We start from the raw sequence: 12,653 nt of genomic DNA, 5'->3' as shown, positions 1-12,653 counted from the left end.
ATTAGGAAATATCAGCAAAACTGACATCTCATCTTTTTATGTCTTGCCTGGGAAATGGCTAGAAAAAGGAAAAGGGGCACACGGAGGCTGCGTATCCTCTCGACGTAGTAAAGGAAAGAGAGACAAAGTATAGTCTGCTGTGAAATGACATTCAGAACTTCAGTCTTTGCAGGTGGAGAAACCAGAGTTACACAAAGACAAAGCTAACGCTCATCTCCAGATAATGACACAGAAACTATTCTGAGCAGAAAAAAGCCTTTCAGAAGCCCTCCTTTTCCATGCAAAGTCCGTTCTCATAAGCAGCATTATATGGTTATACCATACGGACTGAGGCAAAAAGAGAACTGATGCAATATGAAAACTTCTTTGAACAACTGCGTTTATCTTGTTGTTGTTTTTCAGTCACTCAGTTATGTCAGACTCTTTGTGATCCCATGGACCGCAACACATCAGGCTTCCGTGACCATCACCATCTTCTGGAGTTTGCTCAAACTCATGTCCATTAATTTATCTTATGAGACCTTAAGGTCAGGTGGGACTGTGGTTTCTGTATTTTAGGGAAGGAAGTAGAATCCCTTCTCTCAATAGATGTGTGATTCCTGGAGAAAAGGAATGGCATCATACTTATGCTTGTATCTCCAATGTCTATCACAGAGACTGGGATAGAGCCTAGCCCAGAAAGATACTTCACATTTATATTCGTAAGTAATACAGTCAGTTAACTAAACTGAATGGTGACCAGGATGCATCAAGGGTAGGGCTCTGGAGATTGCTAAGTGACAAAATAATATTATTTGGGGTTTCTGCCTTGAAAGCTCAAATAACTCAGCACCCTGCAAGTCATTACTCCATTTGGAATAATAAGAATAGTTTAAGTATTTTTGAAACAGTCTGGCTTACACAGAAACAAGGTTTTAGACTTTGTCATACTAACTGTTTTCCAGGAAACAAAATAAATATCCATCCTAATGAACTTATTTTCAAACTTCCTAGATAACATTGGAATGAATGCACTTTTGGAGCCTCCATACTGACATACCTCCATGAGATTTTAATTTTTTTCAAGAGCCATTTAAATCCCACTTTCATTGATAAAGATTCAACTAAAATCCACATTTTATTTGTTTCCTTAAATAATTAATGTAGTTAGTAGCATTTGACTTTGAGATCATGGGGACAAAGCTGTTTATTGTCACATCTCCAGTGTCTATCATCTTATTGGTTGCTCGGTAAGTATTTGTTGGTTGAATGGAACAATGGTATCAGTTTTTCATTCATTTTTATAAACACTTTTTGTTTTATGCATGCTTTACCAATATATAAACTGCTCCTACATTTTATATAAACACTTAGCAAAGAGCAAATAACTTCAGAGAAGTAATAATCGAGCTCATAGCAAAATGAACAATTTATCGAAAGAAATACCCTAAAAGAGGTAAAGAGGTTCTTCTTATAATCCATGAACCCACTCCCCACAGTGAAGTTATGAAAATAACCAAGGCCATATAAAAGTATCAATCATTTGATGAATGCATATTTATTAAACATTGCATGTATTTCATTTAAATTGAATTCTCTCAATGAGATAGAAATATGCCATCTGGTAGTTTTAACTGTGGCCATTTTATCTGCGAAAAAAGCTAAGATTTAGAAAAATCATGTACTTAGTGAATGATACATCTAGTTTTGAAATCCAGCCTATAGGATATGCCACTTTCCCACATTTTGTTCTGTGGTTATGTGTCAAATAGCGTTGAAGAACTTCACTGGAGAAAGGCTAGAATAGAAAGCTCCATTATTTCCATATCTAAGATTCCGAGGTGGGAACCTTATATCAGCCAGTAAATAATTAACCAACTGTTAAGTAAGGTTATAATATAATCATCAATCTCATTATACAAGGCTTTTAAGAATTATCTTATTCAAACATACTCAGCAAAATAAAATGGAATAGACCCTCTAAAAGTATTCATTTATTTTCATAGAGGTTTGATTTCTTTTCCAAAGAACATTATCTGCCAACCCGCATGATTTAGGTATTTCACTCTATTGACATGGTTTTCTCAGAAATTTGACTTTGTTAAACTGAAACACCAAATGGAATAGAAGTTAAAGGAAGTTAAACTAATGTAATTCCCCAGCATTAAAGAAAAAGTGCTTGTAATTATACCAGTTCCCTGCAATACAATCTGAAAATCAGGGAAAACATAACAACATAAAAGAGTCTTCTTTTGAATGTCCTGGGTTCAATGCATATTCAACAACATTCTACACACCAATAGCTTATCTTATTTGATTATTAGCTTGTATTTAATTTCCCCTGGCAAATAATTCACCTTTGTAAATAATCATTTTGCACTGTAAAGCAACTCTCATATTTATTGGAATGGATTTTAAACAGTAGCCATCGCTAAGAGACTACTGGAAATATAATTAGAAGAGTGAGTAGCTAGATGCATGGGGGAAGGGTCGCAAGCTGTGTGAGGAAAGGAGCTAAAAAGTTAGTTACTGGTACTGTTCAATTACATACATCTTCCAGACGGCGATGAACACGCAAACCTTCAACAACTCTCAGACCTTTTCAGGGATTTTAAAAGGAGCATGAGGCTACTGTCTAGTATGATCAATATTTCTGGAACTAACTCTAAGGTATAGCCTATCAGATTAAGTAAAAAAAAAATAAAATAAAACATATCTCTGACAGTAACTTTACCATTAAATGATTAACTGAAAAACCTCATAGGAGAATGTTAGGGCTGTAGAGGATTATCTCATCCATATCTTTCATTTTATAGAAGAAAACCTAGGATCAGAGAACGGAGATTCTTTAGGCACAGCCAGTATAAGACTTATGATTTTGACTCTCAATTTTTCCATTAAGCCTACGCCTCCTCTGAGCATCATCCATGAGGTTGACGGTGTGTGTTTCAGTAACTCTGCTGCCTAAGGTGCTTGTTAGCATCCAGTGCAGTCATTCGTGTTATCCTTCAGAACAGAAGAGATCCTGTGACTTTCAATCACTTATGAAAGTGAATTTTCAGTTATTTCATGTGACGTTCTTTCTCCCTCTCTTCCCCTCTCTCCTTAAAGAATCACCGTAGTAGCCACAAAAGTGTTTTTACACAAACAGGCAAGACACCCCCACCTCCCACCACCACAGTTTTTCACAATGAAAAAAAAGTGAAGGTATGTACCTGAGTAAGGGGACATGAACTCAGACCATTAGGGGGCTAAGACTGCTCAAATTCCTGGCTCTATAGGTCTTTCTCAGGGAGTTCAGGCTCCTAGAGTCCACCAAAAAAAGTTTCAGACGCTGAGTAACGAATGGTAACCTGCTTCTAAAACCTTCAAACCTCATTTCCTTGGGAAGACCAATCACCTTTACAAAAAATCTGGGGTGGGACAGTTATTCACAAGAAACTCACTGAATAATCGCGCCACCTCTGGATAACATTTCTGAGTGTTGATTTCAAGTGGATTGTATAAGTTCAGAGGAAGATACACAACTGGGGGCAACATGAGCCTGGCTCCAGATTTTTCTGTCTAAAATAAAAATAAGCTCCTCAGTTTGCAAAGTGCCAGATTGCAAACTGATACATTTTGTGTCATCTCAAGTCCATCCACCACTCCAGCAAACCCTGACGGCGGGTCCTGCGGGTCGGGGTGAGTTCAGGTGGAGTGACAAGTTCAGGAGCTGGCAGCCCAGTCTCCAGCTAAGTATAGAAAGAGATCCCAAGCCGAGAGCCACCTAATGTGTCCCTTTCTGAGGATTTATGTGCTCTTGGAGCCTCTGTGCATTAGCGATCAGGGTCCCGTCATGAGTCACCACCGAGTTATCAAACCCAGCCACAGACGCCGGGACATCACTGAGGTCCCCGGCCCCCAAACCCAGCCGGCTCCCAGAGAGAGCAGAGCAAGTCTGAGCGCTGTCACTCTCCCAACAGGCAGACACATAAACAAACAATAAAAGGAATTGTTTGTTCCCCTCCAGGGAGGCAGCATGCATTAAAAAAGACATGAACCTCATCCTACCTTGCATCCAAACATCAACGACAAAGTGTTGTTGGTGCAAGCAACTTTGCAGTGGCAAATCATTGGTGTAAAACAGTCAGGGTCCTTAACAACAGGGGACATTCCTTTCGAGCTGCGGCAGTGGCAGCTCGCTGGGGGACCCGACCACGGTGCTCACCCGGCACATGGAGCGACAGCCTACAGGCGGCGGCCACTTCGATCGCTGCCCCCTGCGCCCCGCGCGGCCATCCCAGCGCCGGGGTAGAAGCCACGCCGCGGGCAAGTACCAAGCGTCTCGGGGTCTCCCTTCCCTGGGGAACGAGGCGTGGGGGGAGGGACAGAACCAAGAAGGGCTTTCCACCCCCCCCCCTTCCTTTTGGTGAATTTGGGGGAGGGAGGTAAATTAAAAAAAAAAAAAAATCAAAAAATAAAAATAAAAAGGAAGCCGGGCGCTTAGAGGAGGGTTCAAAGGAGGTGGGGCAGTATTACCATGTAAAAGAATGTACCCGCCTACTCGCCCCAGTCACACAAGATTGTCATGCGAGCTGAAGAGGGCTGAAATTATTCTCCCTGAAGGGGAAAAAAAAAATACTGCAGCTCCCGGTTTGGTAAAAAGCCAGTGGCTTGCTGCAATCCAGAGTCACCGTGGGGAGCGCTGGCCGGACGAGTGGGGTGGGAGGGGGTGCGCGCGCGGCTCGCCAGCCTCGCCCAGCCCCCGCGCGCCCCGGGCCCCCCACCAGGCGTCCCGGGGTCCCAGTGGGGGTGCTCCGGGCGCTGCTGGGACCCGGAGATCTCACTGGGCTCTCTTTGCCTCTGCTGCCCTCGGAGAGGCGACCTCCGAGGCTGAGCTGTCCAGGTGAGGGGAGAGGCCCGCGCGGAGCCCTGCAGAGAGCATCCTCCCCTCGCTCTGATTTCAGCTTGCCTGAGTTGAGGCCGGTACAGGCACCTGGGCCAGAAGTGGGCTGAAAACGGCCTCCCGAGGGCCCTACACCTCCTTGACTTCTGTGTCAGCGAGCCTACTCACGCCCTGGGTGGTAGATTTGGCCTTAGCCATGGCTTTATCTGATACATTTTTTAAAATTCAAAACGGGAGTCCGCCCCCTCCCTACCTTGACGTCTTAGGGGCTCTAGGAAGCTCCAGAAGTACTACTGTTGTTCCGGAAGTATGAATGACAAGATTGGTGGATGCTGTATTGATTTTTTCGTTTTTTTTTTTTTTTTTTAAGTGAGGCTGTCAAAATTGCAAAAGATCAAAAAAATAAAAATCAGCATGTGGCTGGCCCAGCTGCAAAATTGCTTGTCAGAGACAAAAAAAGAAAGAAAGAAAGAAAGAAAATGTGATAGTAGGTTGCAGAATAGGAAATGGGTAGAACTAGCCCTCTCTGGGTGCCACCTGAGTGCTTGGCACTATGCCTCACAGATGGCTGGCGGAAAGAGAGCAAGTCATCAGGATGTGGAATAAAACTCTGGCTCTCGTGCTGAGGATGGCTTTGTGTAAGTTACAGTGTCTGTGCCTCAGTTCGCTTAGTGGGCTCATTAACCCCTACCTTGCAGAGTTGTCATGAAGACTAGAGATGGTAAACAACACCTTCCTGTGGTAAGCCTTGGTAGCCCATGGTAGGTGCTCTGTACATAAATAGCTTGTTTTCATTCAGTTGCTCAGTCCTGTCTGACTCTTTGCAACTCCATGGACTACAGCACACCAGGCTTCCCTGTCCTTCACTATCTCCCGGAGTGTGCTCAAAATCATGTCCATTGAGTCAGTGATGCCATCCAACCATCTCATCCTTTGTTGCCTCCTTCTCCTCTTGCTCTCAATCTTTCACAGCATCAGGGTCTTTTCTAGTGAGTCAGCACTTCTCATCAGGTGGCCAAAGTACTGGAGCTTCAGCTTCAGCATCTGTCCTTCCAATGAATATTCAACTTACATAGCTTAGCTCTTGTCTTAGCCCAAGAGGTAGATGTTACTGGACACGTGTTTTGTAGAGAAAAAATAACTGATGATCTAAGGGCTATATTACTTCCCCAAGTCACACAATCAATAAGCCATGAATGTGAGATTTAAAGAAAATTGATGGAATATAAGAAAGCATTATCACAGGGTACATCACACGTCTCTCCAGAAGCATGTTCTAAATTTTCCAGAGTTACTGTAGAACAGGCAGGCTTGTCCCATTCACATAAATGTAGTCATCTCAAAAGTCTCTAAGTGGTCCATGAACTTGAAAACAGAGCAACTTAGTCCTCAATATCTATAGCAAGCTCTGCTGGAACCATGCTGTCCTGACATAGTTTTCCCACAACACCAGACCGCTTGTCCTCTAAATTAATATAAGTCCAAATACCACTATGGGCTTCAACTTACAAAGTTCCAGGAAGAACAAAAGAGCAAAATAACTTGCAAGCTGTCAAGTCAAATTCAGTATCCTATAAAATTTCCCTCACCTGCCCACATCCAAAATAGCCCAGCCTCCCTCGTGTCCCAAGTTAATGGAAACCAAACCAGATCGCATCCACATTCTGTGGAGTGCTTTTAAAAAAAGAAAGAAAACAAAAAAGAATGATAAGAGAAAAAAAATGCATTCTCAGGCTCACCCCTACATTCTCATTTCATAGGCCAAGAGGATATCAAGAAATCTACATTTTTAATCAGCCCCTTGATGAGAGGAATATGTGTCCTGCCTCCAAAATGAAGACCTCTTGAAGGGAAATCAATACGGAGCAAAGCATGAGCAGACATCAGCAGGGAAAGACAGTCGAAGTTGAGGCAAATCTGGTTCTAACTGAAGAGGGCTGCTGTGTCTAAAGTTTTGTGGTTATGACACTAAATGTAGGTGTCCCTACCTAGTTGATTTCTCTAGTAGGAATTGGGGTTAATTCAATCCACTGCATATCTAGGGGCTGCCAGGACTCAGGACCTGATACACATATGTGCTCAAACATACCAGGTCACATGGTAGGGGCAGATCTCTGGTCTGGTGCCTGCTGTGTAATCTTAAAGTCACATTCACAGACTAAGTGTATCCCTTAGCATTTTTTCCCTTTCTGTTGGCATAAAATGTGTGATTGGGTGAGCACTTCCACCTACAGAGCGTCTATAATTATGGCTGTTTTTCCAAAGGAGAATGGATTCTAAAAAAGTTGTACAATATTTCCCTTATTCATTAGCCTATAATTTAGATTTCAAACACCCCAAAAGTATTGTATGCTCTATATTGTGATGTTCCAATAATAACTAACACAGTCTTTCCCTAATGAATTACCCAGGCTAAGGCTGACCTCCTATTCTAGGGCAGCATTACAGGCTGCTAGGCTCAAGTCATTTCCCATTTTACAGCTTGTGCTGGTTTAGGTTAACAAAGACAAATGACAGGATATAAAGGAGAATGTATATTTCATTCCTCGATCTTCTATTGGTTAATCAATGGAACTTCATTGACTATACCTCTCTCTCAACACACACACATGCGCATCCACACACACACACGTGTGTGTCTGTGTATATCTGTTATCTGTTCATATACATCTGACAAAATGCTTTTCCTTAATTCTTGTCTCTTGATAATAGCTCTGGAGGGAAGTGAAAGTGGGGGAGGAGAGAAAATGTTGTTTCCATGACAATGCATTCCTTAGTTACAGGCAGTAACCACTATGGTTAACAAAATGAATCACTGTTACCTTAGGATATGAACACACTGCATTATTGGTCTGAAAAGCTAATTTGGGAGTAAACTGCATGGGGGTGTACTGCAGTAATTTTAGGAGAAGATATTACTAGGGAATGCCAGGAGATGATGCACTGATTTTAATAGTCAAAATAACCACCCTTAATTACCTCAGTGATTGGTAACATTTACAGTTCTTCCTAATAATCATCACCTTTGCAAAATAATACGTGACAACTACACACTCTTAAACATGTTTCCTTCTTACAACTTTTCTCAAAATAGACTCACAATCATAAAAGTCAGGATTATTAAAAAAAATATGATCTGGGTTTAATTTTATTCTTTTATTTACTGCTATCATTATTATTCCCAATCCCAAATCAGGACAAGGCAAGAGGTATTAGCTACTGACTTAGCTTTTTTCTTCCTTTATTGATCCCTTCCACAGCAATTTTTTAAGAAGAGGTGGTTCATAGTGGAAGGGAAAAGAGTGTAATGGACACCAGGAGCCATGGTGTTTCTTCCTATTGACTGTGTGACTTCAAGCAAGTTATTTCCTCTCTGGGCCACAATTCCCTTGTCCATTGAGATGAAATGGGTACGCTAGAGTATCTCTAAGTTTACTTTCAGTGCTGAAGTTCTCTGAGTGGTTCTTACAAATTAAGGATCTGAGATGTAAAGGAAATTTGAGAAGCCATTTCATTCAGTCACCTGTCTCAGAAAATAAACTTTTCTACAGTGCTTACTATTTTATACGCTCTACTATAGGGTTTGTTGTATGAAATGTTACCAGTTAAGCAATGGGCTGATCCCAGATTCTACCCTGGAGAGCCAACTTTACCTAATTCCAACCTTTCATGATATCATGCTGGTAGTTTGAAATCAGCCATGGAGGAAGTATTTCCACATAAATTGGAAAACACTATATATCAAGACTTTTTTTTTCTTCAGAGAAGCATCTATCAGCACAGCACTGGTTTAAGTACTTTATCTACATTAACTTATTTAATCCTCACAACCTCTCAAACTTACACGCACACAAAAACAGGAAACTGAATCACAGAGAAATTAAGTAATTTGCCCAAGCTAACATAATTGATAGACAAGTCAACTTGAATGAATCAACTAACAAAAAAGCTTTGTTAGTTGGCTTTCAATAACAAATGTTTATTTCTTCCTTATGTGAGCCATCCTTCATAGTGTGACCCTGACTCTAGCCCATGTTATTCCATGAGCAGAAGAGCAGCCTCTATCAGGGGCATGATGTTTTCAAGGCAGAAGTAAAAAAATGATCAGTGACTCAGTATGCAGTGGCCCTCAACATTTCTATTCAGATATGAAAACATATTCCTGTTCGCATTTTATTAGCCAAGGCATGTCATGCGGCCAAACCCAATGCCAGTTAGGTGGGGAAGGATAATCCTTTCACAGTGAGAAAGGAGAACATTTGGGAACAATAATTTACTAAATAACAGCTTAGCTGGGTGACAGAATTGAGATTTGAACCCAAGAAATCTGACGTGATAAGACAAGTTCTTAATAAGTAGGCCATTCTGCCTATGATAGCCAACACATCTTTATTTTTCACCTATTTTTCATATTAGGGTTTGTTATTTAATAACTCTCTAAGGGAGTGACTCCTATAAAAAAATCATGGTAGATACAGAAAATATATAAGAACTTTGGAGCGAATCAGATATGCTTGGCTTGGTACTATTCACTATGCGGTTCCAACCTTTAATTATTTTCCCTATACTCCCCATCCCTACAAATGACTGTCCACTTATTTTCACTTAATCTTTAGTACACATGTCTTCAGGTAATTTATCAATAACTTCATAACGCAAACTACAGTTTTTATTATTGAGCTTCTTGAAATTAAGGTGAAGAGGCATATGAACATGTCTTTCTGCCATCAATGAGCTTGTAAACTAACTGAAGATATTGTCATAAAATAAAAACAATATCTCTGACAGTAAGAAAATATATATACAATTAAGTACTAAAATGTACTTGAAGTCCATAAGATTATTTGACCCATCTAGTTAACTTCTCTTAACTATCATTTCTTATTCTTTAACTGGTATTGCTACAAGGCTTAAATGAGATAATGTGTTTCAAAATGTCCACTCCTCTTATCTGCTTTGTGATAAATGCTCAGTAAACTGGAGACACTTTGTGTTGATTTCCTATTTTTTTCCCTCCAATAAAAGTTAACTGGAACGAATAAACCCATTAAATGTACCCACTATGTATAATCTTTATGCAGAACTCTCTAACTTTTCTTCACAGTTTTATTCTCCCAAAGACTCTTCCGGCCCTTTCTCAGCTTTTCCACAGTCCTCTTACTGAGGGACACACAGCTGCAGTGAGGCTTTGTGTCACAGTCAGGACCCACAAAACCCGACTCTGAAATCCAGCACGCCTTCCCCATGATCGCTGCTCCTTAGTCTTCTCCGTAATTTCCGAGTGTTCTCCTTCTATTCACCCGCCACCAAGTACAGACTCTGTTGGACCAGTCATGCTTACTGACTAGCTGGCCATTATTTGAGGCATACATGCCATGTTTGGCTGACCTGTACTTGGAATAATTTTCTTATTTATAGTTTGGAATGATCGAGTCAATAAATGAATTAATAAAGAACAATTAAATATATGGGTTAAGCCAGCCTTTCCATAGCTACCATGTAGGCTCTTGGTGAACTAATGTAGATCATTGTTTGTCTTTTAATTCAGTCCTTGGCCCTCAACTTCCTCAATGAAAGGAATACTACCCTTATTGAGAAAATGTCATCCCATTAATTCAGAATCAATTTTACCATTTTGTTTTAGCAGCATGAACTTTGAAATAATAGCTGCCCTTAGCTTCAATAAGATAAGGCACAATTTTGGCTCTAAGACATCTCATGATATTCCACTTTCACCCATAGTGCCATTTTGAGAAAAGCAACTCCAAAATATCACCCTCTGCACCACCTGTGAAAGTATCCTAAATAGGAAAAATCAAATGAAAAAGAACTCTGCCTAGGTCTTTTTGTTTATCAAATTTGATTTCAGTGTTGAAAGAATAAGGTTTGGGTCTTGGGTTCCAATCTTAGCTTTGATACTTACTATGTCGTTCTGAGTTAACCAGTTAGTCTCTTTGACAGTTAATTTTCTCATCCACTAAAAAAGGAGAGGGGTGTTAAATAATAACACCTATACTACAGGGTTCCTCTGAGAATTAATTAAAATATCATGTATGAAAGTATCTAAGTGCCTGGCATGCATTTTAATTTTTTTTCATTTTCAAGTGAAGTGAAGTCGCTCAGTCGTTTCTGACTTTGCGACCCCACAGACTGTAGCCCATCAGGCTCCTCCATCCATGGGATTCTCCAGGCAAGAATTCTGGCGTGGGTTGCCATTTCCTTCTCCAGGGGATCTTCCCGACCCAGGGATCGACCCCAGGTCTCCTGCATTGCAGGCAGATGCTTTACCCTCTGAGCCACCAGGGAAATTCATTTCCGAAGACAGCATTTATTTTTAACAGTATTTTTTTTTTCTAAATACAAAACTAAAAGTTTAGTATAGAAATAATTTTGAATAGAAATTATTTTCAAAGAAAGTATTGTCAGGTATAACAAAAGCAATTTCAAAGTACTCACAATTCCATTGCTAAAGGTAACTAATCTTAATACTTTGGAGGATGTGGTATGCTATGCTAAGTCGCTTCAGTTGTAGCCTACTCTTTACGATGCTATGGAATATAGCCCACCAGTCTCCTCTGCCAGTGGTATTTGCCAAACAAGAATACTGGAGTGGGTTGAATGCCCTCCTCAGGGGATCTTCCCGATTCAGGGATCGAACCCCTTCCTCCGGTGTCTCCTGCATCCGCAGGTGGTTTCTTTACCACTAGTGCCACCTGGGAAGCCCCAAAGAGAGTCACAGTGTGTGTGTGGGTTGCTCAGCCATGTCCAACTCTTGTCAGTCCCATGGCCTGTAGCCCACGAGGCTCCTCTGTCCATGGAATTCCCCAGGCAAGAATACTGGAGTGGGTCGCCATGCCCTTCTCCAGGGGACCTTTCCAACCCAGGGATCGCACCCATGTCTCCTGCATCTCCTGCACTGCAGGCAAATTCTCTTACTGTTTGAACCACTAGAGAAGCCCACTTTGGAGGTTCAGTTCAGTTCAGTTCAGTTCAGTCGCTTGGTCGTGTCTGACTCTTCGTGACTCCATGGACTGCAGCACACCAGGCCTCCCTGTCCATCACCAACTCCCGGAGCCCACTCAAACTCATGTCCATCACGTCAGTGATGGCATCCAACCATCTCATCCTCGTCCCCTTCTCCTCCGGCCTTCAATCTTTCCCAGCATCAGGGTCTTTTCCAAGGATTTACTTCTTTGCATCAGGTGGCCCAAGTATTGGAGTTTCCGCATCAGCATCAGTTCTTCCAATGAATATTCAGGACTGATTTTCTTTAGGATTGACTGGTTGAATCTCCTTGCAGTCCAAGGGACTCTCAAGAGTCTTCTCCAACACGATACTTCAAAAGCATCAATTCTTTGGCACTCAAATAACTTTGGAGTTTACACTTCCAGTAATGCGTCAACAAAATTGTGTTTAAACTGTGTATAATGGTGTAGGCTAATTTAGAAAATAATATACCTTTGACATCTATCCATGCTGTTAGGAAGAAATCTTCCTATAAAAATACTATTAATAATGGCACAGTATATTAATACTGTGTGGCATATTTCACAAGCCCTTTTTTGACAGGGGTCAAAAATATGTCTGAAATCAATATCATGAGAAAAACAGAAGTGTTCTTATGGACAAATATTTGCACATATCCATAACAAAATTATTAGGCTAAATCTTATAGATAAGGAATTCTTGGTGTAAAGAGCATGAACATTTAGGCAATTTTAATGTATAATAGCCAATTTATGTTTGTATTAATTTATATTTCCATTAAAATTTTATAGGACTCATT

General features: G+C 40.9%; 1 protein-coding gene across 15 annotated transcripts in view; it reads right to left on the bottom strand.

Moving 5' to 3' along the window:
- DLG2 (discs large MAGUK scaffold protein 2) overlaps window positions 1-12,653 on the bottom strand; it is a 2,364,981-nt gene that overhangs the window by 1,428,535 nt on the left and 923,793 nt on the right. Inside the window, exon 1 of one of the 15 annotated variants that reach the window (XM_018042827.1) lies at window positions 4,033-5,009. The exons of the other annotated variants lie outside the window; for them this stretch is intronic. Coding sequence (XP_017898316.1) covers window positions 4,033-4,134 — 102 coding nt within the window. The 5' untranslated portion in view covers window positions 4,135-5,009. Of the gene's footprint in view, window positions 1-4,032; window positions 5,010-12,653 lie in introns of those variants that run through there. 15 annotated transcript variants of the gene reach the window in all.

This window comes from Capra hircus, chromosome 29 (genome assembly GCF_001704415.2).
Source record: "Capra hircus breed San Clemente chromosome 29, ASM170441v1, whole genome shotgun sequence".
In the NCBI taxonomy this organism is placed as follows: domain Eukaryota; kingdom Metazoa; phylum Chordata; class Mammalia; order Artiodactyla; family Bovidae; genus Capra; species Capra hircus.
The sequence above is the reverse complement of the archived record's forward strand: the minus strand, read 5'-3'. Positions and strand labels throughout refer to the sequence as shown.